The sequence below is a fragment of the Equus asinus genome, chromosome 4 (assembly GCF_041296235.1).
Source record: "Equus asinus isolate D_3611 breed Donkey chromosome 4, EquAss-T2T_v2, whole genome shotgun sequence".
Lineage (NCBI taxonomy): Eukaryota > Metazoa > Chordata > Mammalia > Perissodactyla > Equidae > Equus > Equus asinus.
The window spans coordinates 105932037-105956296 of NC_091793.1; the positions used below are offsets into that span (position 1 = coordinate 105932037).

General features: G+C 36.4%; 1 protein-coding gene across 2 annotated transcripts in view; it reads right to left on the reverse strand.

Annotated features, from left to right (window-relative positions):
• TTC21B (tetratricopeptide repeat domain 21B) overlaps positions 1-24260 on the reverse strand; it is an 81014-nt gene that overhangs the window by 14497 nt on the left and 42257 nt on the right. For both annotated transcript variants that reach the window (XM_044768773.2, XM_070508037.1), the window contains exons 18-24: positions 24032-24170; positions 17587-17693; positions 11169-11357; positions 10335-10445; positions 9275-9356; positions 1421-1571; positions 1066-1227 (exon numbers count right to left, since the gene is read on the reverse strand). In XM_044768773.2, the coding sequence (XP_044624708.2) occupies positions 1066-1227; positions 1421-1571; positions 9275-9356; positions 10335-10445; positions 11169-11357; positions 17587-17693; positions 24032-24170 (941 nt within the window). The remainder of the gene's footprint in view (positions 1-1065; positions 1228-1420; positions 1572-9274; positions 9357-10334; positions 10446-11168; positions 11358-17586; positions 17694-24031; positions 24171-24260) is intronic.

Consider the following 24260-nt stretch of genomic DNA (forward strand, 5'->3'; position numbering starts at 1 on the left):
CATTTTACTTGCAAAGAGGCCATTCATGTTCCAACTATTCACTCTGTACACGTCTCCCAAATCTGTATCTCCAGCTGTGACCTCCCTTCTGAGTTCTAGTTTTGTATTTTCAACTACTTGCTGAAGATTTCCACAGGAACAGCCTGTATTTGCATAATAGTATGTTACCTTAGCTTTTCTAAAACAAACATACAATAAATATGTCTCTCCCCTGCTCTAAAACTTTCCATGGTCTCTATAATCCAAATCTTCAAATCTGTCATTGAAACCTTTCAGCAATCTGGTTCTGATTTTCTCCCACTCGTCTATGCATCTTCCCCTGACTGCTTTGCATTACTATTTCCATGAATTCCTGCAACACTTAAAATCCATTGAACCCATTTCTGTTTTGCTGGAGACTGAATGGTTTTAGATCCTACTGTCTTGCCTCCTAGGTAAATTACATGTTCCGGAAGGCAGGAACTACCTCTTATATTCCCTTTATATCCTTACACATCTCCCACCAGGACTTGTTCAAACCTAAGAAGAGGACAAGCAACAAACACAGGTTGACAGAAATATAACCATTTACCATCAGTGCACCACAGTGGCTAACAGCAGGAGCTTTGAGCAAGCCAGGTAGAACTCAATTCAAATCCTGCCCCCACCATTTACTATCACATCAGACAAGTTAAGTCTGAGCTTATTTCACAATACTGTTGTAGGTAATAAAGAAGATAATGCATAAAAAGTGTATGGCACAGGGTTTGGCATAAAACTACCATGTGTTAAGGAGTTATTATTCTTACATAGACAATTCTTGCCAAAATAATAGAATTCTACAATTTATCCTATTTTCTACAGAGTAATTATGGGAGTATCTTCACAACATATCTATTCTGATTTAGGAAACCTTCTGAAAGCATTTCATGCTTGTTTCAGAGAAGAGTTATTCTAGCTATGGTTTCTTCATCTGACCTTTCATTAGTGCTATCCTAGAATTTAGTTCTCTTTTATAAGGTATCCCTGCTTATTATTCTCAATAAGTGTTTCCAAAAAAAGGATAATTTGTCAAACACTACTCACCCCAAGTCTCCATCCAGATTTTCAAATACTTCACCTCCAATCGTTTCATTATCTGGATTCAAACAGATTTCTATCATATTATAAAGGGCATTTTGGCCCCAGTCACTATCTTTCCGAGCTTTATTAAAATGTCGAAGAGCATCATTTGGTTCTCCAGTGTACCTTGTTAGATGTTTAAAAAAAAAATCATTTACTTCAATCACTGACTACAAAGTTCAAGCAGTTTATAATCTGTTTGGTAAATAAAACTATTAGCATATGTAGATATTTTTTAATACAAAGAAAAGCTTTTCTACTTTACCCACAATGAGAAAAATAAAACTATTATGTAAGATTTATTTGCCAATAGCTTTACCAAAGATATAGTCCTTTACAGTACTGAAATCCTGGCTCCAATTTTGCTCTGGAGTTTCGTTTCTCAGCCATTAGGAAAAATCTTGGAACATCCTCAAGTTTGCCACATCGTCTTAGGAGATCAATTAAACGAGATAATGTCATATAATTATCTAGAAACAAACAATATTTAGATATGAACAACATTTTGTATCTTTTGCTCTCATAGTTATAATCCTACTTCATTAAAGTATAGTTTACTTCAAATTTAAATATAAGCAAAGGAATGCCTTAGGATTTACAGGTCCCCAAAGAGACTGTATGGACAATTGGGTGATCTATCAAATGATAAAGGCTGGGTTGGTCTGGTCACAGTGGCAAATCTATACACGTGTACATTTGTTGTAACTGTAAGTTTCAATTGTTCCTGGGACCAAAACCTTCCAGTAACAGTCTGCATTGACAATGTAAACTCTAGGAGGATCAATTGATTTGATTGCACATGGCAAGTCTATCTCTGAGCTCTCCTTTCCCACTTGCTGCAGCTTGGAAGGGGGTGAGAAAAGTACATTCTGATGATAATGTTTGGGATGTGCAATTTGAAATTTTACTCCAGACTTTCCTTAATATGCATATGTACCTAATGGACTAGATACTAGCTTACCGTATTATACCCCTAACATATTAGTCCCAGTATTTTAATCCTATTTTACTTTCTTCTAAGGAAGAAGAATTAATTTAGTTCTTTGATCTCACGTATAATTTCCTGGCAGTTTCCTAGAAAGCCTTATTCTTCCAATTCTATCCAGTTCTTTCTCATCACTAAAATACTAAGTTTTGAGAATAATTTAATAACTATTTTTTAAGACTGTAAAAAAATCATTCACGGACACTTCAGAAAATTTGGAAAAATACAGAAAAGTAAAAGAAGGGAAAAAATCACTCATATTCCCACTAGCTAGAGCTTACTACATTTTGCTAAATATTTAAATGTACACAAATAAATATGTTTCTTTGTTTACATATATACAAAATTGAAGTCACACTGGGGGTTTTGGTTTTGATTCAACATTATACAGTAAACATTTCCCAACTGTCATTAAATGGTCTTCAAAACATGATTTTAATGGTTGTCTAAGAGTCCATTAAATTGATGGCTAACATTTTATTTCTCTACATTTGTGTTTTTTAGGTGTTTAGGCTCTCAAGTTTTAGTGAGCACAGGACTCATGGCAGGGGATTTGTAAAAATCCTTATTATATAAATGATTCTGATCACTTTTGTAGGGTAAGTTGGAATTAAAACACAAACAAAAACTTTTTAAAGCAATTTATCCTGATCCTACATTCCAAGGAAAGAGAAGATACCATCCGATCCAGCAATTCTATTTGTGGGTATATCCTCAAAAGAACTAAAAGCAGGGAGGCAAACAAATATTTATACACTAGTGGTCACAGCAGCATTATTCACAACAGCCACAAGTGGAAACAACCCAAATGTCCATCAACAGATGAATGGATAAATAAAGTGTCATATATCTATACAATAGAATATTATTTGGTCTTAAAAAGGAAGGAAATTCTGACACATGCTACAACATGAATGAACTCTGAAGACATTATACTAAGTGAAATAAAGCAGACACAAAAGAACGTATATTATATGATTCCACTTAAATGAGGTACCTAGAATAGTCAAATTCATGGATAGAAAGTAGAATGGCAGTTGTCATGAAATGGGGGGAGGAGAAAATGGGGAGTTAGTGTTCAATGGGAACAGAATTTCAGTTTGAAAGGATGAAGATGTTCTGGAGATGGATAATAGTGATGGTCACACAACAATGTGAATGTACCTAATGCCAATGAACTGTATACTTAAAAATGGCTAAAATGGTAAATTTTATGTTACGTATGTTTTACCACAATAAAAAATATTATTAGGTAACAGAATCTCCAGGGGCCAGCCCAGTGGCATGGTGGTTAAGTTCATGCAAACACTTCGGTGCCTAGCGGTTTGTGGGTTCAGATCCCAAGCATGGACCTACACACTGCTTATCAAGTGATGTTGTGGAGGAGTCCCACACACAAAATAAAGGAAGACCAGCACTGATATTAGCTCAGTAACAATCTTCCTCAAGCAGAAGGAGAAGACCGGCAACAGATGTTAGCTCAGGGCCAATCTTCCTCACCAAAACAAAAAGAAAGAAAGAAAGAAAGAAAAGAAAAGAAAAAAAAAAGAACCTCTGTAGGCGTTGCCTCTACTCTATTACATGATGTCAAAATGACCCAGGTTGACAATATCATCATTTGCCTTCCTTGACCCATAATGCTGGGTCTCAAGATTTTGTTCTTCTGCCTTTTGGCATCACTGAATAGCAGAGCATCATAAGAATATGGTTTCAGAAAAAGGGGATTTGAATATTGGTCTTGTCCTTTAGCTATGTCAATTCAAACAAATTATTCAAATTCTCTGAGTCTATGACTACCTATCTTCTTAAAATAGGATTACAATATTGACCATCAGTGTCATGGAAACCAAATAAAATAAAGGCATGAAAGAGCTTTAAAACTATAAATGTCAGCAGTAATAATGACAACTCCAAAAGTTTTGATAAGAACTAGGATGACTACCATATAACAAAATCACAGAATCTAGAATCTGCATTGGATTAGGCAGGAAGTAAAAGTTAGAATTTCTGGCTAAAATTTTTTGTATGATATTTCTAGTATGTGTGATGTATGATATTACTATCTGAAGTCAACCTTGGGAGGCCAGTTTCTTGAATAATTATCACCTTGCAATATTAATGAAATGCATTCCTTATTAGGTCAAATTACAATTACCACTGATAGATTAAATTACATTAACTTATCTTTTGGTTAACTATGAAATTTGACAGCAGGCAAATTTCTGCACTTAAGGAATCCATTGAAAACTGAAATGTATTACATTTTCGAGAAACTCAGTCCATGTTTATTGATGGAGAGTGAGAAGATAAAGTAATTACAGTGTGATGTGATGGGGCAAATGATGTCTATGGAATTACAATGCACAGAATTCCTAACTTTGCCTGGGGGAGGCAGGAGAGGTCGGAGCAGCCTGAAGGATAGTAGGAGGACCTTGCTAGACAAGGGAAGACATTCCAGGAGGCAGACGCAGAGCATGGGGAGGGCAGGTAGGGTGGTGTTACTAGAAATTAAAGTGGAGGAAGAGGGAGGAGAAAGATGAAAGGAGGGATAATCTGGGGCCATATTATTATCAAAATAATGCTATGATTTTAAACTTTACCCTGGAGAGCCATCCTAAATTTTAGGCAAAGGGATAGCTTTTGATTTTTAGAAGTAATCTGCTAGTCCCATGACTGTATGGCGCAGCAAGAGCCTAGGGGCTGGAAGAGTAATTGGGAAACTGTGCACTAGTCCAGGAGAGAGGAGATAAAGGCCTTAACTAGAGCAGGAGGCTGGGAGAAGACAGGCTGGCTGTGAGAGCTAGCTAGTAAGCAGACACAACTGATGGGACTTGTTAACCAAATCAGTGTGAGGGAAGGGGAGAACTCAGGATGATCTGGAGATTTGGAGAGAGAAAAGGTGTAATCTATCAAGAGCAGTAATTAGATCTATAAGAAGAATTTTCTAGTAGCTAGGTTAAGTCAATTTAGATAGTGCATTTATGAAGTAAGCTGAAAGACAGCCTTAATTTAAAGTATAAGTGTGCTACTCAGGATGACCTGTAATGCCTGCATAAAATAAATGGTAGATGCATAGGTTTTAGAATAATTCTGACAAAATTAATCTGTGGATAAGTTTGGAAAGTCCTAATAGGAATAAAGCACAGAAAGCAAGATTAAAAACATAAAATATCAATATCATATAGACAATAAAATTTACTTAAAATTTTGTATTTTTAAGTGACTTGATATTTCAGTCATTCACTGATCCATTCAAGCAATACACATTTACTTTGCACCATCTATGTGCCCGGCAAAGTGTCTGATGCTGGGGTATAAGATGAATGTGATGTGATTCCTGCAAACTTGAGGAGTCTAACAGAGAAGACAAATACACGTATAAATATTTTCAGTAAAATACTTAGTGATAAAGAGGAATGGGTGAAGGGACCCTTAATTAGGGTGACCAACTCATCCCAGTTTGCTGAGACTTTCTGGCATTCAGCGTTGAAAGTTCTGCATGCCAGGAGATCCTTTGGTCTCAGGCAAATCAAGGCAGACGGTCACCCTGCTCAGCTTCATGTCAGGCATCTTATGATGCAGCTGGTAGCAGTGGGGGCAGGTTTTCGTTTTTGGTGGAGGGGAGTATATTTTGGATTACATGTTGGGAAAGACAGAGAGGCAGGATAAGGAAGGCAAAGCACATTATAGGCAAAAAGAAAAAAACCCACGCAAAGGCTTGGAGGTGTGGTTCTATGCCATCTGGTATTTCTGGAGTATAAGGTCCGTATACTGAATTTATAAATTATTAATTTTATATTTGTTTATAAAAAGACAGCCCAAAGTAGCCAGTCTACTAAGCCAATTTTATTATTATCTATTTGGGAAAAATGCTGGTGCCAAGTAACCTGGGTGAGACAAAATTCACATGATAGATGACAGCTTCTTTGAATTTTATGTGAGAGGGCAATACTACCATCAATAGCTTAAAATTATTCACCAGGGAAGAGTTTTTTGGTGTTTTTTTTTAAAGGAAATCAGGTTGGATCATTCACTCAGAGAGAAATGCTACAACATGGGAACAGCTTGAGATAGACAGGATGAAAATATTACGTGTATCACCTTAAACGGTAGTTCAGAGGAGAAAGGGACAAAACAGAGTCTAGAACCTAAGGCAGAAATGGCAGGAAAAAAACGACTTAGGCCTGAAGAAAGTAAGAATAAGGTTCGAGCCACTGAGGTCAGGGATGGGCCTGTCTTTTGGACTCAGAGTGAGCAGAGGAGGTAAAATGTTAAAGTATTAATAGCACTCTTTTAAATAACATCTGAGTATAAGCTGGAACTGACAGGGTACAGAACCAACAACGTGATTTGAGGTAGTCCAAAGGTGGGAGAAAATTTAAAAAGAGAATAAAAATAAAAAGAAATTAAAATGTTGATATTATCAAAAAAACAGGATTTTTTCCTTTCAATCTTTGCGGTAATTAGGGATACTTTATTTCTACATAGAAAGTGTTGTCCTCTAAATTCAAGCTTTTTTTAAATTAAAAGCATTAGTAAATACAACATGTAGAGTATGGCTGCTACTTGGAGTTGCCCTACTTGAAGTACAGCCATCTGTGTCCACGCTGCCCTAACCAGGCAGCCTGACTGCCAGTGGCACCATCCTAAGAGGAAGGCATTAGGGTTCAGAGGCATTGAATGACAGCTCTAGGACTTCCTCTGAGATTTCAAACTCTTTTTAGTGACACATATTAGTAACACACGTTAGTGTTTCCACATTCCCTTCTTCTTTTCTCTTTCCCTCACCACCTTCTCTCTCTACCTCCCTTTCTTCCTTTTCTCTTCCCACTCTTCTTTCCATCCAATATTTATGGAGCATCAACTCAGCCAGATACTATTCTAAATCCTGGAAACAAAGCAATGGAGACAGAGGTCTTAGCCACTTGATGCTTACGTTCTATTATTTATGATTTTTCTTTTGTTTTGTTTTAGAAGGACAATAAAAAAAAATGAAAAAGCATGGAGAGCAATAACAGGTGCTATTTATATAGGATGGCTGGGGAAGGGCACCTCCAGGAAGAGGCAACACTGGAGCAAAGTCCTGAATGGGATGAAGTAGCTGCCACATGAATGTTTTCGAGGACTATATTCCAGAAGAGGAAACAGCACTTTAAAAGCCACAAGGCACTAACGTGCTTGAGCTATTGTGTATCTAATATCTACTATCGTTTTCTTCTGCACTATCAGAATTCTTACTTTATTCTAAGCGGCACTGTACAGGTTCAGCTAAAAGATGACACTTCCCACCCTCTTTTGCAGCCATGGAAGTGCTTCTAGAAAGGGTTTTTTTAAAGAAAGAAAAGATGATTTGCTGGGGAGCTATACCCTTTAGCCCACCTCCACCCCGATCTTCCCCATTGAGGCCCTGGAACATCAGTGCCTAGGGCTGCAGTGTCATCTGGACCCTGAGGTGATACTGAGGATGGCAGTTAGGCTAATGATGATAGAAGAAGAAGACAGATGGACTCAGGTTTCCTGATGATACTGTGGAACCTCTCTGTCACTTCCTGCATAATCTACTTTTAAATTTCTTTTATGTAGGAGAAAAACAAAAGGCATATTTAGGCCACTAGAATTTTGGAGGCGTCTCTGCTACTTTCAGCTGAAAACATTTCTAAACCACTTGGAGGCAAGGAATAGAAACAGGGAGAAGTTAAGAGAATGCTGCAATAATCTATGTGAGAGATGATGCTGGCTGAGACCAGAGCGGTAGCAGGAGAGGTGGTAAAAAGTGACGGGATTCCAGATATATTTTGAAGGTAAAACAGAGATTTCCTGATAGACTGGATACGTTGTAATGACAAAAAGATGAAATACGGGCAACTGTAAGGTTTGGGGCCTGAGTAAATGGGTAAATGGTAATGCCATTTACTGAGATGAGAAACAGAGAAGTAGCATATTTGGAGCGAAGGCAAAGATCAAGTGTTCTATTTTGGACACACGAAGCTGGAGATCCTCCTAGACAGTTGAGTGGGAATGCAAACAGGCAGTGGTGTATAGGAGTCAAGACTGGAGACATACATTTGGGAAATATAACGTTTGGGAGACATCAGCATATACATGTGATATAAAGCCATGGGCACGGATGAAGTCACCTGGGGGGGTGAACGTATAAAAAGAGAAAAGATTAAAAAACTGAGATCTAGAACATTCTGATATTTAAAGGTCATAAAGAGAAGAGAGCTCTAACAAAGGAGAGTGAAACAGAGTGGACAGCTGGGAGAAGAACAACCAGGTAACCCTAGCATCCCAGAAGACAAGTAAAGAAAGTCTTTCATGATGGAAGGGGGACAAGGTATGCTAAATACAACAAGCCAAGCAGGCAGAGAACTGAGAATTAAACACTGGAGCTGGCAGCCTGGAGGTCACTGGCCACCCTGCAGAAGCAGCTTCTCTAGAGCGCAGGAGTGAAGGAGACAAAGTGAAGACAGCACATACTGAAATTCTTTAGAGGAAATCTGCTGCAAAGGAAAATGGAGGAATGGAGCAGTAATTGGAAGGGAAGAGCAACTGGAGAGGCAAGAATAGACTTTTATTTACTGACGTCTTCAAAGTGAGGAGATGTTACAGTATGTTTGTGTGCTGACTGGGAAAAAAATGACGGTGCAGAAGAGAGAGACCTGCAGAAGTAAAGCCCTTCGGGGGCGGGGGGTGGGGGGGGGCACGCCCACAGGGAGAAGCTGGCTGCAGATGGGATCGCAGACCTGGGGAGGACAATGGCTGGGGAGCGGGCTGACTCGGTGACAGGAGGATGGAGATGTTCCCATTCAGTTGCTCATATCTTCTCAGTAAAGTAGGAGGCAAGGTTTTAGATGAGGACAAGGAAGAGAGAAAGGGTGTTGGAGGTTTGAGGAGAAAAGAGAAAGTGTAAAAGATAGGTGAAGTGAGTGAATTCATTAGAGAAATACAGTAGGATTGCCAGGTGGCACCTGAGGACTCACTTGGGGTCTGTGGTCACAATTTAAAGTGAGACCAGTCAACGGTGTTGCATTTTCCTTACAACCATTTCAGCTGCTCAAGGGCAGGTGTGGATGAGCAGAGAGTTGGATTCAACCAGGATGGGGGTTTTTCCAAGGAGCATAACAGCCAAGAAGAGGACAAAGAGAGTCGATTGCATTAGAAAAAATATAATCAGTGGATATTTACCTGGTTTGCGTTCCAAAAGTTGTTGTAAATGAAACACTGCTTGTTCATAGTCCTGTTTTCTGAACATGAGATCTGCCATCATCTATAAAGGTAAAAGTTGGTTCTAAAAATATTGCCAAATATTCAAGATTTAGCACTATGAAAACACACATGAAAAACATGAGGAGGGCAAAGTTTATAAAAAGGAGCTATTTAAAATTCAAGTACACCTTCAACAGATTAGCACTGAGATGGACGTAATAAAAGATAACCAAGGATGTGAAACAGATCACTCTGTTTGCAAAACTATATTTTTAGCAGAAAATATGTTTCAAGTGGTTATTTTAAAAACAGAACCTTGAAGGGAACTGCACACTCCATGTGCTATCATAGAAAAGATGCCTCACTAGACTTCGCTAAAATTATAACGAGAAGATTTAAAAAAAACAAAACATTCAAATCCTAAATATTTCAAAGGATTAAAACAAGCAAGACATACTGGGAGTTTCTTATAATGTGTTTTAAAAGGGAGACTTCTTATATTCCTTTTTACTTATAGTAACTTTGAATGAACCTTACAAACTGTCATCTGTGTAGCTTGTTTGGAACGCTAACAAATACCTCAACCCAGGGAAAAATGAGAAAGAAAAACAAAATTCTACTTAAAACACACCATCTTAGAATAATACATGAAGCTTTTTTTCTGTAACTCCAAAAGTCCCACTAAAGCTTTTAAATTAGTCCAGCACATTTGAGCAAGCGCTTAAAAGTTAGTCTTTAGCAGATTATAGCTTGACGACAGAACTCTGCCTGACCAAGCATCCTCTTAGGCATAAAGAAAACTTAACTAGGCCCAAAAAGGCAAGTATAGGCCTGACCTAGGTTTATCATTCTTATAAAATGAAAAAAGTCTTGGTCTTTATTGGTAAAATGTATAATAATGTTAAAAATGTTGTTTCCTCCAAAAGCTGCATGAGCCAGGCCTCTCATCTAGCATTAGTTTTATCAGGTAAAATTTGAAACTTCCAGATGGAACATAAAACACAAGTGCCTCCACAGCACTGAAGTCTCTTGGACTAACCATGGTGGCAGCTTCGTTGTCCTGGTCACTCTGGAGAAGCAGAGCACAATGCCGCAGGCAGGCGTCAGGGTCATCCTGTGCCAGGTACAATCGTGCCAGCTCCAACATGATCTATAGAGAAAAAGGGGCAAGACTGGGGAGAAACTGTTTGGAATAAAAAGTGATGAGCAGAATGTCTGAACACAGATTAAACTTTCAGCTGACTAACTTTAGTTGCCAAGCATGACAGGCAGGAAAACTATAGGCATGCTCATCTCATTTTCTCTTACCTTGCAAAAAAATGAAAAAACTGATGGTAACTCACTTGAAAAACAGAGAGACACAAAGCACTATGAAAAGAACAGTGGTCTTAAATCAGGAGCTCAGATTCTAGTCTGAGCTTCTCCCTGATGGGGCCAAGTCCCTATGCCTCTCTAAAACTGTTCTCTCATTTGTAAAATAAGATGCTCGAAGCAGATAATCTCTAAAGAATGCTTCAGATTTAAAAGTAGAATTCCAGCTCCTTTAGTCCCACTGAACAAAGTACCTGTTTGGTTATGCCTTAACAAAGGTTATTTTTGCCCTACCTCTGATGACTATTAAAAACAAAGAGCTTATAGTTTTACTTTATATTACTCATTCCAGAATAATTTTTAGACTCCACCATTATCATTTTAAGGTATCAGGTAAGTATTTTGAAGGATTTCTACAAACAATATTAATTTTTTAACTTACATTTTTGTTACATTTCTTTCCAAATCTTCTTTATAAATAAGCTGGTAAGAATTTTGCATTTGGGTAAATTAGATGACATCCGGAATAAAAAGGTGCTTAAAATTTCATAAAGGTACTGACCTTATTATCTGTTTCAGAATGAACAAGAGCCTCTCTATAAAACTTAATTGCTTTTTCATAGTCTCGCTGAGCAACAGAATGTTTTGCAATCTCTGCACAAATTTCAGCTGCTAAATGTTTCTGAGCAGGAACTGCGTCTGGCTGTTCCATCTGAACACGTTTTAGTACCCGAGCTTGTAATTCTCGAGCCTAGAAAAAAATAAGGATAAAAAGGAATTAAAAAAAGAAATAGAAAAGAAATTAAACCATTCTCAATAACGCACATAGAGCATAATTTTACAGAAGATTTATTTAAGCATTATTGGCCCTCGATCTAACAAAGCCTGATCCAAAGAAAATGTCTTAACTGAGGTCTTAAACATGCACTTGTTTGCAAATGAGTCAGCGTGCACATAGGTTTCCAACTGGAGTACTATAAAATCACTGAGTCCTTGCCCACTGTTATAAGGATATGCACAGGAAGCTCACTAAGGAGGAAATGCAACCATGAAACAATATTTGGAAAAGATGTCTAGATGCTGTAATTAAACAAATGAAACTTTAAAAATGTTTATTAAAGTGCTATCTAAAAATTATTAAATCAAACATTGGCACATTTCAGGCAGTAAGTACATCCACAAATTGTTGATGGCATATAAATTAGCCCTGTATTTCTGGGAGCACCCCAGCAAAACATGCTAACTCAATAAAAATAACCAGGCTGTTGAACTTAACTTACACTCTTGCTAAAGTATTAAGGACATTACTTAGAAGGCAAAAAGGAAACATGTTATTTGTTATAAAGAAAAAAACAATCTCTGTTATTTGTTATAAAAACAAACAAAGAAACAACAAAACAAAAACAAAAAATCTGGAAGCAACCCAAATGTCTAATGATAGGGAAATAGCTAATCAACTAACAGTCTATATATATGGTCCTACGCTGTGCAGAGACACCCCAAAAAGAGGCAAGGGCCTTCCTCAGGGTAAGAATGTACAAAAGGTTGCTAAATTGAGAGAATTCAGCCTTTCAACCCACACATCTGGTTTCTGAAACAATGAGACCTTCCTTTAATAAGTGACAGAGAACTCCCATGCTTTAGGCTTTCACAATAAAATTTAACTTTGAGCTAGAGATAATCATTCACTAATGCATTCATGCATTCATTTAACAAACAGTAGATGCCTTCCATCTGCCACACATTATGCTACACACAGGGAGCCCTTCTGGGGACTTGTGTCAAAACGTTGGTTGACAATTGGTGTCTGATTAAGAGGGTTTAAAGTTGAGTGTTTTTGAAACCACAGGTCATATTATTATCTTAGGACACTGTAATAAACATTCTTTTGGAAATGAAGGAGAACAGATTAGAAAATATTAGTGCACATAGCATGTGGTAAAGGTTAATACTGTTTCATGAAATTTTAATTCTGGTTATGTTAATGTTGTATTTATATAACTATAGAGGTATGCATAGCTTTGTGTATTTGATGTCTTAAAATGTGCATATTTAAATTTTGGTTATATGAATGTGTTTAAATAAGCATACAGGTATATATATACTTGTGCATTTGGTTTTATATATATGCATATATCTGTGTGCATGATTTGTGCACACACACTCTCAGTTGGTCTAAATAGGGTGATTGTACCTCTCCATCCAGCTGAGACTGTACCCTTTTATCCCTGTCGAGCCAGCTTAATTATTTTAGCATATGTGCTGCCAAAGCAAGCACCAGCTAAATTATCACTGCTGTCTTCTTTCCCTCTCAAAAGTATTCTGGCTTGAATGATAAATTATATGGTCACCCTAGGTCTAAAGGATAAGCAATTCACCCTCTAGATAGTCTGAGTTTTATCTCTGCAACAACTAAATCTCCACAAGTCAAATATGTGCACCTTCTTAGCGTAGCTTCCTAAAGAAACACATTTATGAGTTAGATTTTCATGCGATGCTTTGCCATTTTCTTAAAAAATAATCAGGGGAGATTTTTCTGAGCAAAGTTTCTTGAATTTTTCTATTAAAGACATTTCATGAAAAAATACTCAATTTCTCTAAGCATATACAATGATCATTAAGAAACATTTTCATACAGAATAAAATTTTCTTGAAGAATTGATAAGATTCCCTATGTTTTTTCCTTGGTTTCCAGAAAGATCAGAGCTAAATTTAATTATCTGTTACAATAACTATATCAACCTTGATTGTCAACTCATTTACTTTTCCTTCTCCCTTCCTAATTTATAATATGTATTCTTATAAATTCCGTCAAACCCTTGGGTTGAAGAAAGTATAGATATAAACATCTTATTTCATAGACTTCTTAATTTTTCCCTTTCTATTTCAATAGCCTTATTATACACATCTTACTAAAGATCACCTCAAAATAAAATATAACAATAAAATCAGAATATGACATTTTTAAACGATAAAGATGGAGCTATACGGATACACTGTAAAAATCTATACAAATGAATGTTAAGTGAAAGAATAAAAAACAAATATAATATGAACATAATCATTAAAATTACGTAAGTTATAGTCATAAAATTGTTAGTGTTTTATGACATATAGTTTACTTCTGATTTATTTATATTTTATTTTTATTATTAAAAGAGTTAATATACTAAACAGTGTTTTTTTCCTGTAATTGTACCTGCAATTAAACAGTTAAAATAACTTATGATTTCCTTTCAGTCATTCAACAAAAATTCTGAGCACTACTGCAGTGGACAGATTTTAAGGTAGCTCCCTTGATCCTCACCTCTTGGAGTTCACTCTCTTGTATAACCACCTCTCCTTGTGTGTAGAGAAACCTGTAACTTGCTTGTAACCAATAGAATAGTGCAAATATGATGGATGTCACTCCCATGATTACATTATACAAGACTGTTTTGCTAGCAGACATACTCTTGATGGTTTTGAAGAACTAAGTGGCCAGATTGTTGGCCCAGGAGGCAAGGAGCTGAGGAACCTGTAGGATGTGAGGGTGGCATCCAGCCAACAGCAAACAAGAGCTGGAGCCCTAAGTCTTCCAGCCTTGAAGAATGAATTCTGCTAACTATCTATGTAAGCTTGGAAGCGGACCCTCCCCCAGACAAGACCCCAGCTGAGACCCCAGCCCTGGCCACACCTTGACTGTCCTGACACCTCATAGAGGACCCAGCTAAATCATGCCCAGACTCCTGACCACACAAACTGTGAGAAAATAAACGTATGTATTGTTTTCATCGACTAAATTTGTGGTAATTTGTTACACAGCATAGAAAACTAAAATGACCTGTGATGAGGCAAGCATTTGCTAGGGTACCATGCCTACACTCATGGAAATTTTAATTTTAGCAGGGAGGTAGACAATAAAAATAATTACAGCAAATTATCAGGAGTTTTATAACCGGGAAATATCGGTCGCCATGGTAATACACAATAGGAGACATAACCCAGTCTTGGAGCTCAGGCAAGATCTGAAGAATGACTGGTATTTACACCCTTGTGAGTCTGGAAGAAGGAAGAGAGAGAGGATGGGATACAGGCATTAGGAATTACATGTGAAGGGAAGAAGGCAAGGGATACTACTGCTTGATCAAAGAATTGGAAGGAAAAATGGTTGGAAAGATAGAGTTTACAATAGGTAAGTCTGTTAAATAACTTATGTTTAATTCTAGAAGCAACGAGAAGATGTTGATACATGTCCATAAGCAATGGAGTGATGGGATAGGTCCACGTTTTAGAATGGTTACCCTGGTGTTGTGGAGAACTGACTGGAAGGAAACAAGATTGGAAGAGGATGAGGATAAATTAGGAGGCTACCAGAGGAGTCTGGACAAAAGATAATGATGGATAGTGCTAAGAGATGACAGAGAGGGATGAAGAAATGTGGAATTATTCCAGAAATATGAAATTTTTCAAATAAAATTAATAAAACTTTGGATTTCCCTAAAATTTACCAATTTTGCTACTGCCTAAAATGTTTAGCAACAATGCAAAAATACTATGATGGAACTCCTAAATTCCATAATATGGAGAATTAACCTCAATAAATGGTTACTGAATAAATGAATTTAAAATATCAAAAACTTTGATTACACTTACAAGTTTCTGTTTGAACTGTATCTTGAGAATTGTCTTTTTGGAGATTAGAATGCCTAGAATGTTACAGTTAGGAAGAATTTTATGGCTCTTCAAATGTTATTAAAGATGAATAATCCCTGTGCTATACCATACAAATTTAAAACTAGATTTTGGTTTGTTGGCATTGACAAGCCATGGTACACTGTTCTTTTTTTTTAGCGTTGCTCAATGTGTCTGCTCATATAACATAGGAACTCATGCAACCAGGGGGCTAGGACTAATGCTATTCATAAAGGGGTGAAATAAGCCAAATTCACTTCTAAATGTTTTAAAAGTCTAAATTTACCAAAATACACTTTCCTTGCAACTAAGGGTAGCTAACCTAGGGTAGATGCAATTCTCTATCATGTGATTCAGAAAACAAAGATAAAACAGACGAACAATTAAGGATAAGATATTAACATTGTTGAAAATTCCATATTTTAATGAAATTGTAAGCTTAGATGGGTATCAGGGAAATCTAGTAGTCCAAGCTCAATTCATTCACAATTAGAACAAAAAAAATTACTGGACATTGCTGCTAAAACAGAAGTCATTTTTATATGTATGTATGTATGTATGTATGTATGTATGTATTAATCCCTGTTAGCTAAAGCTCAACACCGTAACATTTGATAAATTATCTGCAGAATGCTGGGTACATGAAAATCAGGTCAAAATGTGGCAATTAGTATGATATTCTGGAAAGCATATAGGATTAGTAGTGAGGTGCTTTATGTTCTACTTCAAGGTCAGAGAAGATGTAGGGCAAATCAATTAACAAACTTGCCCTAATTGAACTAAGCACTCAGTAATGCCAGAAACACATTATTTCAAATCTACATGGGAACCTTTAGCAAAATTGATTATAATGTAGGACATAAAGCAAGCTTTAACAAATTTTGAAGGACTGAATCATTCAAAGTGTGTCTTTGACTACAGTGGAATTAAACCAGAAATCATGTCAAAAAGATAAGAAAATTGGAACTGCTTAGAAATTGAACACTACATTTTAAATAACCCATGGGTCAAAAAGTGATCAAAGTGGAAATGACGAGATATTTTGAACTGAATTAAAAAAACTTGTGGGATGCAGCTAAAGCAGGGCGCAGGGAGAAATTTATCACCTTAAATGAATAAGAAAAGAACAAAGGCTAAAAATCTATTACCTAACACACTATTTCAATAAGCTAGAAAAAGATCAGCAAACCAAATCCAAAGAAAGTAGAAGAAACTAACTAATGAGGTAAAAAGCAAACATATAATGAAGTCAGAAAAGGCAAAAGTTGCTTCTTTGAAAATACTGAAATAATGAACCCCTAGCATAATTGGTTATTAATAATAGAAGGCAAATAAAATTACTAATGTCAGGACTATAAAAGAAGACACTTTTATAGTACTTGCAGACATTCAAAAGATAAGAGGATATAATGAACAAATTTATGTCAATAAATTTGACAATGAAATGAACAAATCACTTTAAAAATCTACCCATCTAAACTCACATAAGAAGAAATTTTAAAATTATCAGTTTGAAATCAAAGATGTTGAATCCATTAATACAAATCTAATAAATTTTAATATTGAATTGTTCCAAACATTAAAGAAATAACATGAGTCTTGGAGACCAATCTCTTTCACAAACATATATGCACAAATCTGGAACAAAATATTAGCAAATTTCTTTAAATTCCAGCATCATCTTTTAAAAAAATCACAGCAAAGTGACATTTATTTCCAGAATATAAGCATTATGTAACATTTTAAAATCAATCAATTTAATATACCACATAAACAGGGGAAAAAATAGGAGAAAAAATAGGAGAAAAGTCACATGATCATGTTGATGCAGAGAGTGCATTAAATACAATGTAAGCCATTTATAAAAAAAATTGTTAGCAAACTAGAAATTGAAAAATTATCAAAAAACATCAGCTACTTAGGAATACATCCAAGGAAATGTGTGGAAAACCTCCACATTGAAAACCACAAAATACTAGAGAAATTAAAGAAGATATACAAATAAATGGAAGAAAGAAGTGAGTTCAAATCCTGCCTGTGACACCAGTCATGTGACTTCACGTAAGTTATTACACTAAGCTTCCTCAGCTGTAAAAGAGAATTAAAAATACCAAACTTCTCTGTTGTTATAATTACCAATAATATACTTATAAGCAGTACGATCCCTCAGCATTCAATCATTATTTCTATTTTGACTTATTTTCTGTGACAGTTGGGCCAAAAGAGATTGTCTTCCTCCTACATGCAGCAGATCCCCCGTGCGCTCATCTCCCCCCACAACCACAGTGACAGACAAACGCGTTTACCTGTTGTAAGGAAGTGACCGCATCGCTAGTTCTGTCCACTTTACTGTAAACTTTTGCTAACAGAACTTGAGAACGTCCATCTTCCATGAGAGCTGACAGTTCATTTACTATGAAAGAATAGAGTATATTGGGGAGAAAATACTCATTTTATATAAATGTTTACATTTTTCTACAAGTTTTAAGACTGGTCTGTAGGCAGAATGATTTTGAAAAATAGTGAATAAAGCTAAAAAATTTTTAGTCAGTTAAGTGAAGAATGGCCAAATTTAGGATAAAAACGGGCTGGAAGAAAAGTTACAGAACTGGATAATAACTGGAGTTTTTTTCGTTAGATTTATACTAAGAGATAACAATGTAACAACACTAATAAGAATTTCAATTTGATTCTTAAGTGTACAAAAATTTGTTTATTGAAGTCATTAAAAGACAAGATAGAGTGGTTGCTACATGCAATTAAGAAGACAAGTGGCATTTTTAAAATAAGAGATAACTGATAAGTAATAAAGTATAGTATATATAAATAAATAATCAGGGGCGGCTCCATGGCCGAGTGGTTAAGTTCGCACGCTCCGCTGCGGCGGCCGAGCGTTCGGATCCTGGGGGAGGACATGGCACCGCTCGTCAGGCCACGTTGAGGCGGCGTCCCATGTCCCACAACTAGAAGGACCTGCAACTAAGATATACAACTGTGTACAGGGGGGGTTTGGGGAGATAAAGCAGAAAAAAAAAACAAGATTGGCAACAGTTGTTAGCTCAGGTGCCAATCTTTAAAAAAAAAATAAATAAAATAAATAATCATTAAGAGCACTGACTTTGACGCCAACCGGTCTGGTTTCAAACCTAGGCTTCATCACTTACTAGCTATTTAACCTTGAACATGGTACTTAACCATTCCGTGCCTCCCTTTCATCTGTAAAATAGGGGAAATAATAGTGTCTATCTCAAAGACTCGTAAAATTATAAAATTAGTGACATTAAATAAGTTAACATATGCAAAACAATTAAAATAAAGCCTGGTACATGGTAAGTGCTATAAGTATTTGGTATTACTATTTTGTAATTTAAGAGTAATAAAAGAACCCTAGATAATTAACAAAAACATGTTTCTTCCACCATTTATTGAGAGCATGGTCCATTCCACATGTGCCATACTCTGTTCAAAGTGGTTTACATATATACTGTTTCTTTAAAATCTCCACCCAAGAGGCAGGTTTTGTTATTGTCATTTTACAGGTAAGAGAAGCTCTAAGGTAGCACAAGGAACAACAAGGAGGCTGTAACAGTGCTGAGAGGAGGGCAGGAGAGGTCAGGGGAGCAGGCGCACACATGTGAACCACCACATAAGCCACTGTGAAGACTTTGGCTTAACTCTGAGGGAAAGGGGAGGCAACGGTGCGCTGGGGCAACATAATCTGGTTTACACTGTGTAAAAGGCTCGATGCTGCTGCTGCGTTGAGAAAGGCAGGGGCAGGGGTGTGGAGCTGAGGGTAGCAACAGAAAGACCAGCTGGGAGGCCACTGCCATAGTTCACTTAAGATACGATGGCAGCTTGGACAAGGGCAGACAAGTATTAGAAAGAGTGAGACATGATAGGACTATGAACATGCTTGGAAGGTAGAATCAAGAGGATTTCCTAAGGGTAAGGGCAAGGGTGAAGGAAAGGATTTGAGCTCTTAGCACATACAATGAGGGAGGAAGTTGTTACTGAGATGAAAAAGGTTGCATGCGGAAAAAATAATGGGAGGCAGATCAGAAGTTCAGTTTTAGATGGTTATATTATAGTAAGTGATGTTATGTTAGTTAAGTTTAAGATGTTTATTAGAACCCAGCTGCTACTATTTACCAACTAGATGCACCTGAATAGGTCAAGAAAACAGTTTTAGATTGCTACTTTTAAAATTGGGACGGGGCCAGCCTAGTGGCCCAGCGGTTAAGTGCGCACATTCTGCTTCGGCGGCCTGGGGGCCCGTGTTTCGCCGGTTTGGATCCCAAGTGCGGACATGGCACCGCTTGGCAAATCCTTGCTGTGGCAGGCGTCCACATATAAAGTAGAGGAAGATGGGCATGGATGTTAGCTCAGGGCCAGTCTTCCTCAGCAAAAAGAGGAGGATTGGCAGCAGTTAGCTCAGGGCTAATCTTCCTCAAAAAAAGTAAATAAATAAAGTGGGGACAATTATATATACCTCAAAAACTAATGTGAGCATTAATGAAATAATATATAACGAAATGGACACAAAGGTATCTAAGTATACCATAGGGTGTGCTCAGCAAATATTTATTAAATCAAAGTATTTATATTACATAAACTTTATATATATATATATACACACACACATACTTATACCAAAAAAAGGTAAAACATGCTACTCGAATCTCTCCTCCTCCAACATTTTCAAAAATGAATATCCACATTTAAAGGTGTCTGTAGCATTTCAAGCAAGGTCTGACAGACCCATGCAAATATTTTTTATGGAACAAATAACACTTTATATAGTAAATGCTTTCAAAATTAGGAGAATTTAAGCACCAACTTCATCAAAGCTAAATAAAAAACCACTTTGGAAGAACAGAACAAAACAGGAGGCATCACAATCCCTGACTTCAAAACATACTACAAAGCTACAGTAATCAAAACAGCACGGTATGGGTACAAAAACAGGTGCACAGATCAATGGAACAGAATTGAAAGCCCAGAAATAAAACCACACATCTATGGACAGCTAATCTTCGACAAAGGAGCTGAGGGCATACAATGGAGAAAAGAAAGTCTTTTCAACAAATGGTGCTGGGAAAACTGGAAAGCCACATGTAAAAGAATGAAAATTGACCATTCTTTTTCACCATTCACCAAAATAAACTCAAAATGGATTAAAGACCTAAAGGTGAGACCTGAAACCATAAGGCTTCTGGAAGAAAACGTAGGCAGTACACTCTTTGACATCAGTATTAAAAGGATCTTTTCAGACACCATGCCTTCTCAGAGAAGGGAAACAATAGAAAGAATAAACAAATGGGACTTCATCAGATTAAAGAGCTTCTTCAAGGCTAATGAAAACAGGATTGAAACAAAAACACAACCCACTAACTGGGAAAAAATATTTGCAAGTCATATATCTGACAAAGGCTTAATATCCATAATATATAAAGAACTCTCGCAACTCAACAACAAAACATCAAACAACGCAATCAAAAAATGGGCTGGAGACGTGAACAGACATTTCTCCAAAGAAGATATACTGATGGCCAATAGGCACATGAAAAGATGCTCATCATCGCTGATCATCAGGGAAATGCAAATCAAAACTACACTAAGATATCACCTTATACCCGTTAGAATGACAAAAATATCTAAAACTAATAGCAACAAATGTTGGAGAGGTTGCGGAGAAAAAGGAACCCTCATACACTGCTGGTGGGAATGCAAACTGGTGCAGCCACTATGGAAAACAGTATGGAGATTCCTCAAAAAATTAAAAATAGAACTACCATACGATCCAGCCATCCCACTACTGGGTATTTATCCAAAGAGCTTGAAGTCAGCAATCCCAAAAGTCCTGTGCACCCCAATGTTTATTGCAGCACTGTTTACAATAGCCAAGACGTGGAAGCAACCTAAGTGCCCATCAACAGACGAATGGATAAAGAAGATGTGGTATATATATACAATGGAATACTACTCAGCTGCAAAACAGAACAAAATCATTCCATTTGCAATAACATGGATGGACCTTGAGAGAATTATGTTAAGTGAAATAAGCCAGCGAGAGAAAGATAATCTGTGTATGACTCCACTCATATGAGGAATTTAAAACTATGGACCAAGAACAGTTTAGTGGATACCAGGGGAAAGGTGGGGTGGGGGGTGGGCACAAAGGGTGAAGTGGTGCACCTACAACACGAATGACAAACATTAATGTACAATTGAAATTTCACAAGATTGTAACCTATCAATAACTCAATAAAAAAAATTAAAAAAAAAAAACCACTTTGGAAATATCAGAAAATTTAGAGCATCATTTTTGCTTATTTTGCTTATTTGCCTTATTACGCATCTAAACATATTTTACAGCTACAGTGAACATGGTATTGGCAAAGGAAAAGAAAAATAACTCAGTGCAACAAAACAAAGACTCTCAGAACCAGAGTCATATATATAAAGAGGTTTGTTATATGATAATGGTGGCACTTCAATAAATAGTACTGAAATAAAATTGGCTATCTGGAAAATTATGTAGTAAAAATTGTATGTGGATTCCAGTACATGGATTCAAGTTCTCAAAAATTCTAGAAAAATATAAGGAAATATTTTTAAAATGTTAGGATAAGGGAAGCTTTTTCTAAGCAGGAAAAGAAATTTAGAAGTCAAAAAAAAAGACCGGCAGGTATCATATATGATAACTAAATATTCTATTTGATCAAAGAAATGACAAACAAATTTGATAAAGAAAGGACAGCCTGGGAGAAAATATCTGTAACATGAAGAATAGGTAATAAATTCATCAATAATAAGTAAAAGATTAAAGACAAAAGACACAAATAAATTCCTAATAGAAAATATGATCTATATAGACATAAGATGATGCGTAACCTTATCAAGCCATCAAAGAAATGCAAATTAAAGTTTTTCTTTCCCATAATTAATACTACATAATGCTGGGACATTTTTAGCCTTAAGAAAGAGCAACGGAGCAAGATTCAATTCTAGGAAGGACACAGTGGTATATAAACAATGATTTTGTCTCTATTGTTTCCAACTTTTCTTCAATCTAAATGTCTATCAGCAGGGGACTCATCAAATAAATTATGATATCAACATACAGTAGAATACTATGCTAAAAAAACAAAGAAGAGCTATATTTGCCAACAAAGGGAGAAGCTATTAAGTGAAAAATGCATACTGCAGAACTATCTGATCCCATTTTGGCAGAAAAACAGCAATAGGTAACTGTGTGTGAAAGAGAGGCAAAGAGAGATGGGGTGGGGAGATTGATCAGAATAATACACAAGTTGTTAAATGAGGTTTTCTCCAGAGGGTGAGAGAGGACACAAATTTCATTCACTTCTGTAAATTTTGGCAACGAGCAAGCACCAGATTTATTACTTTATTTATTATTTATTATTACTTTAAAAAGCAAATTTGTACAAACTTGTAGAAAGGCAGTTTGATACTATCCAATTAAATTTTTCTTTTTTAAGATTTTATTTTTTTCCTTTTTCTCCCCAAAGCCCCCCGGTACATAGTTGTATATTCTTCGTTGTGGGTCCTTCTAGTTGTGGTATGTGGGACACTGCCTCAGCGTGGTTTGATGAGCAGTGCCATGTCCACACCCAGGACTTGAACCAACGAAACACTGGGCCGCCTGCAGCAGAGTGCGCGAACTTAACCACTCGGCCACGGGGCCAGCCCCTATCCAATTAAATTTTAAATACATATACCCTTTGACTTAGCATCTAGCTCTTAAGAAATATAAGTAAGTGTACACCAACAAGTGAGATACAAGGACATTCATTGTAACATGCTTTATAATATCAAAAGAGTAGAAAAGAAATTAAATGCCCAATAATTGGGGGAAAGTTAAATAATTCATGAAGTTATGAAATATTATGACGCCAGAGGAGACAATGATATGATTGGAGTCCTGACATCAAAGTATATCTGGAACATATTGTATATGAAAAAAATTGCAGAACGGGAAGAATAATACATTTTGAAAGGGAAAATAATGCATATTACACTTATATACTTACACATATATAAAATATACACTAAAACACAAAAATGATTACCTCTAGGGAGGTAGTTTGAGAACAAGGCAAGTAGAATACACAGAAGAAACTGCAGGTGTACATATATAGTCTTTTATAGTGAATTAAAAAAAAAAACTTGAGTAAAGATTATAAAAATGTGTTCTTGTTTAAACAACAAAGTTGCAATTTAAAGAAAACTTCCTTGGGGCCGGCTTGGTGGTGCAGCACGTAAGTTTGCACATTCCGCTTCTCAGCGGCCCGGGGTTCACCAGTTCGGATTCCGGGTGCGGACATGGCACCACTTGGCACGCCATGATGTGGTAGGCGTCCCACATACAAAGTAGAGGAAGATGGGCACAGATGTTAGCTCAGGGCCAGGCTTTCTCAGCAAAAAAGAGGAGGACTGGCAGTAGTTAGCTCAGGGCTAATCTTCCTCAAAAAATAAAAATAAAAAATAAAGAAAACTTCCCTTCCGTCATTTTGGAAAGTAAACATTTCCCTATACCACAATTGACTGTTTCATAATCTGTTATTATATTTTCCAAATATCCTATTTTAGTAGAGTGATATTCTAATAAATGAAATAACCAACCTCACACATAAAATACTGAAAATATAAATACACATATATAATATAAAAATAAAATAGATCAAGTATAACAAGTATACTTTCTTAAAATCAGAAAGAGTTTCATACCAGGTTCATGAGCTAGAGCATGCTGAAGAACTTTTTCTGCTTTGTCATACCACTTCAATTTTAATAAAAGCTCGGCCAGGTCATAGCAAAGATAATTTTGTTGTCCACTTTTCAGAGCGGCTTCATAATAAGTGATTGCCTAAACAAAATCCATTTTGGTTAAGAAAAATAAAGGCAATGAGAATGGCACTCAAGCATAGATGCTTTTACACATTACAGACTTAAAACA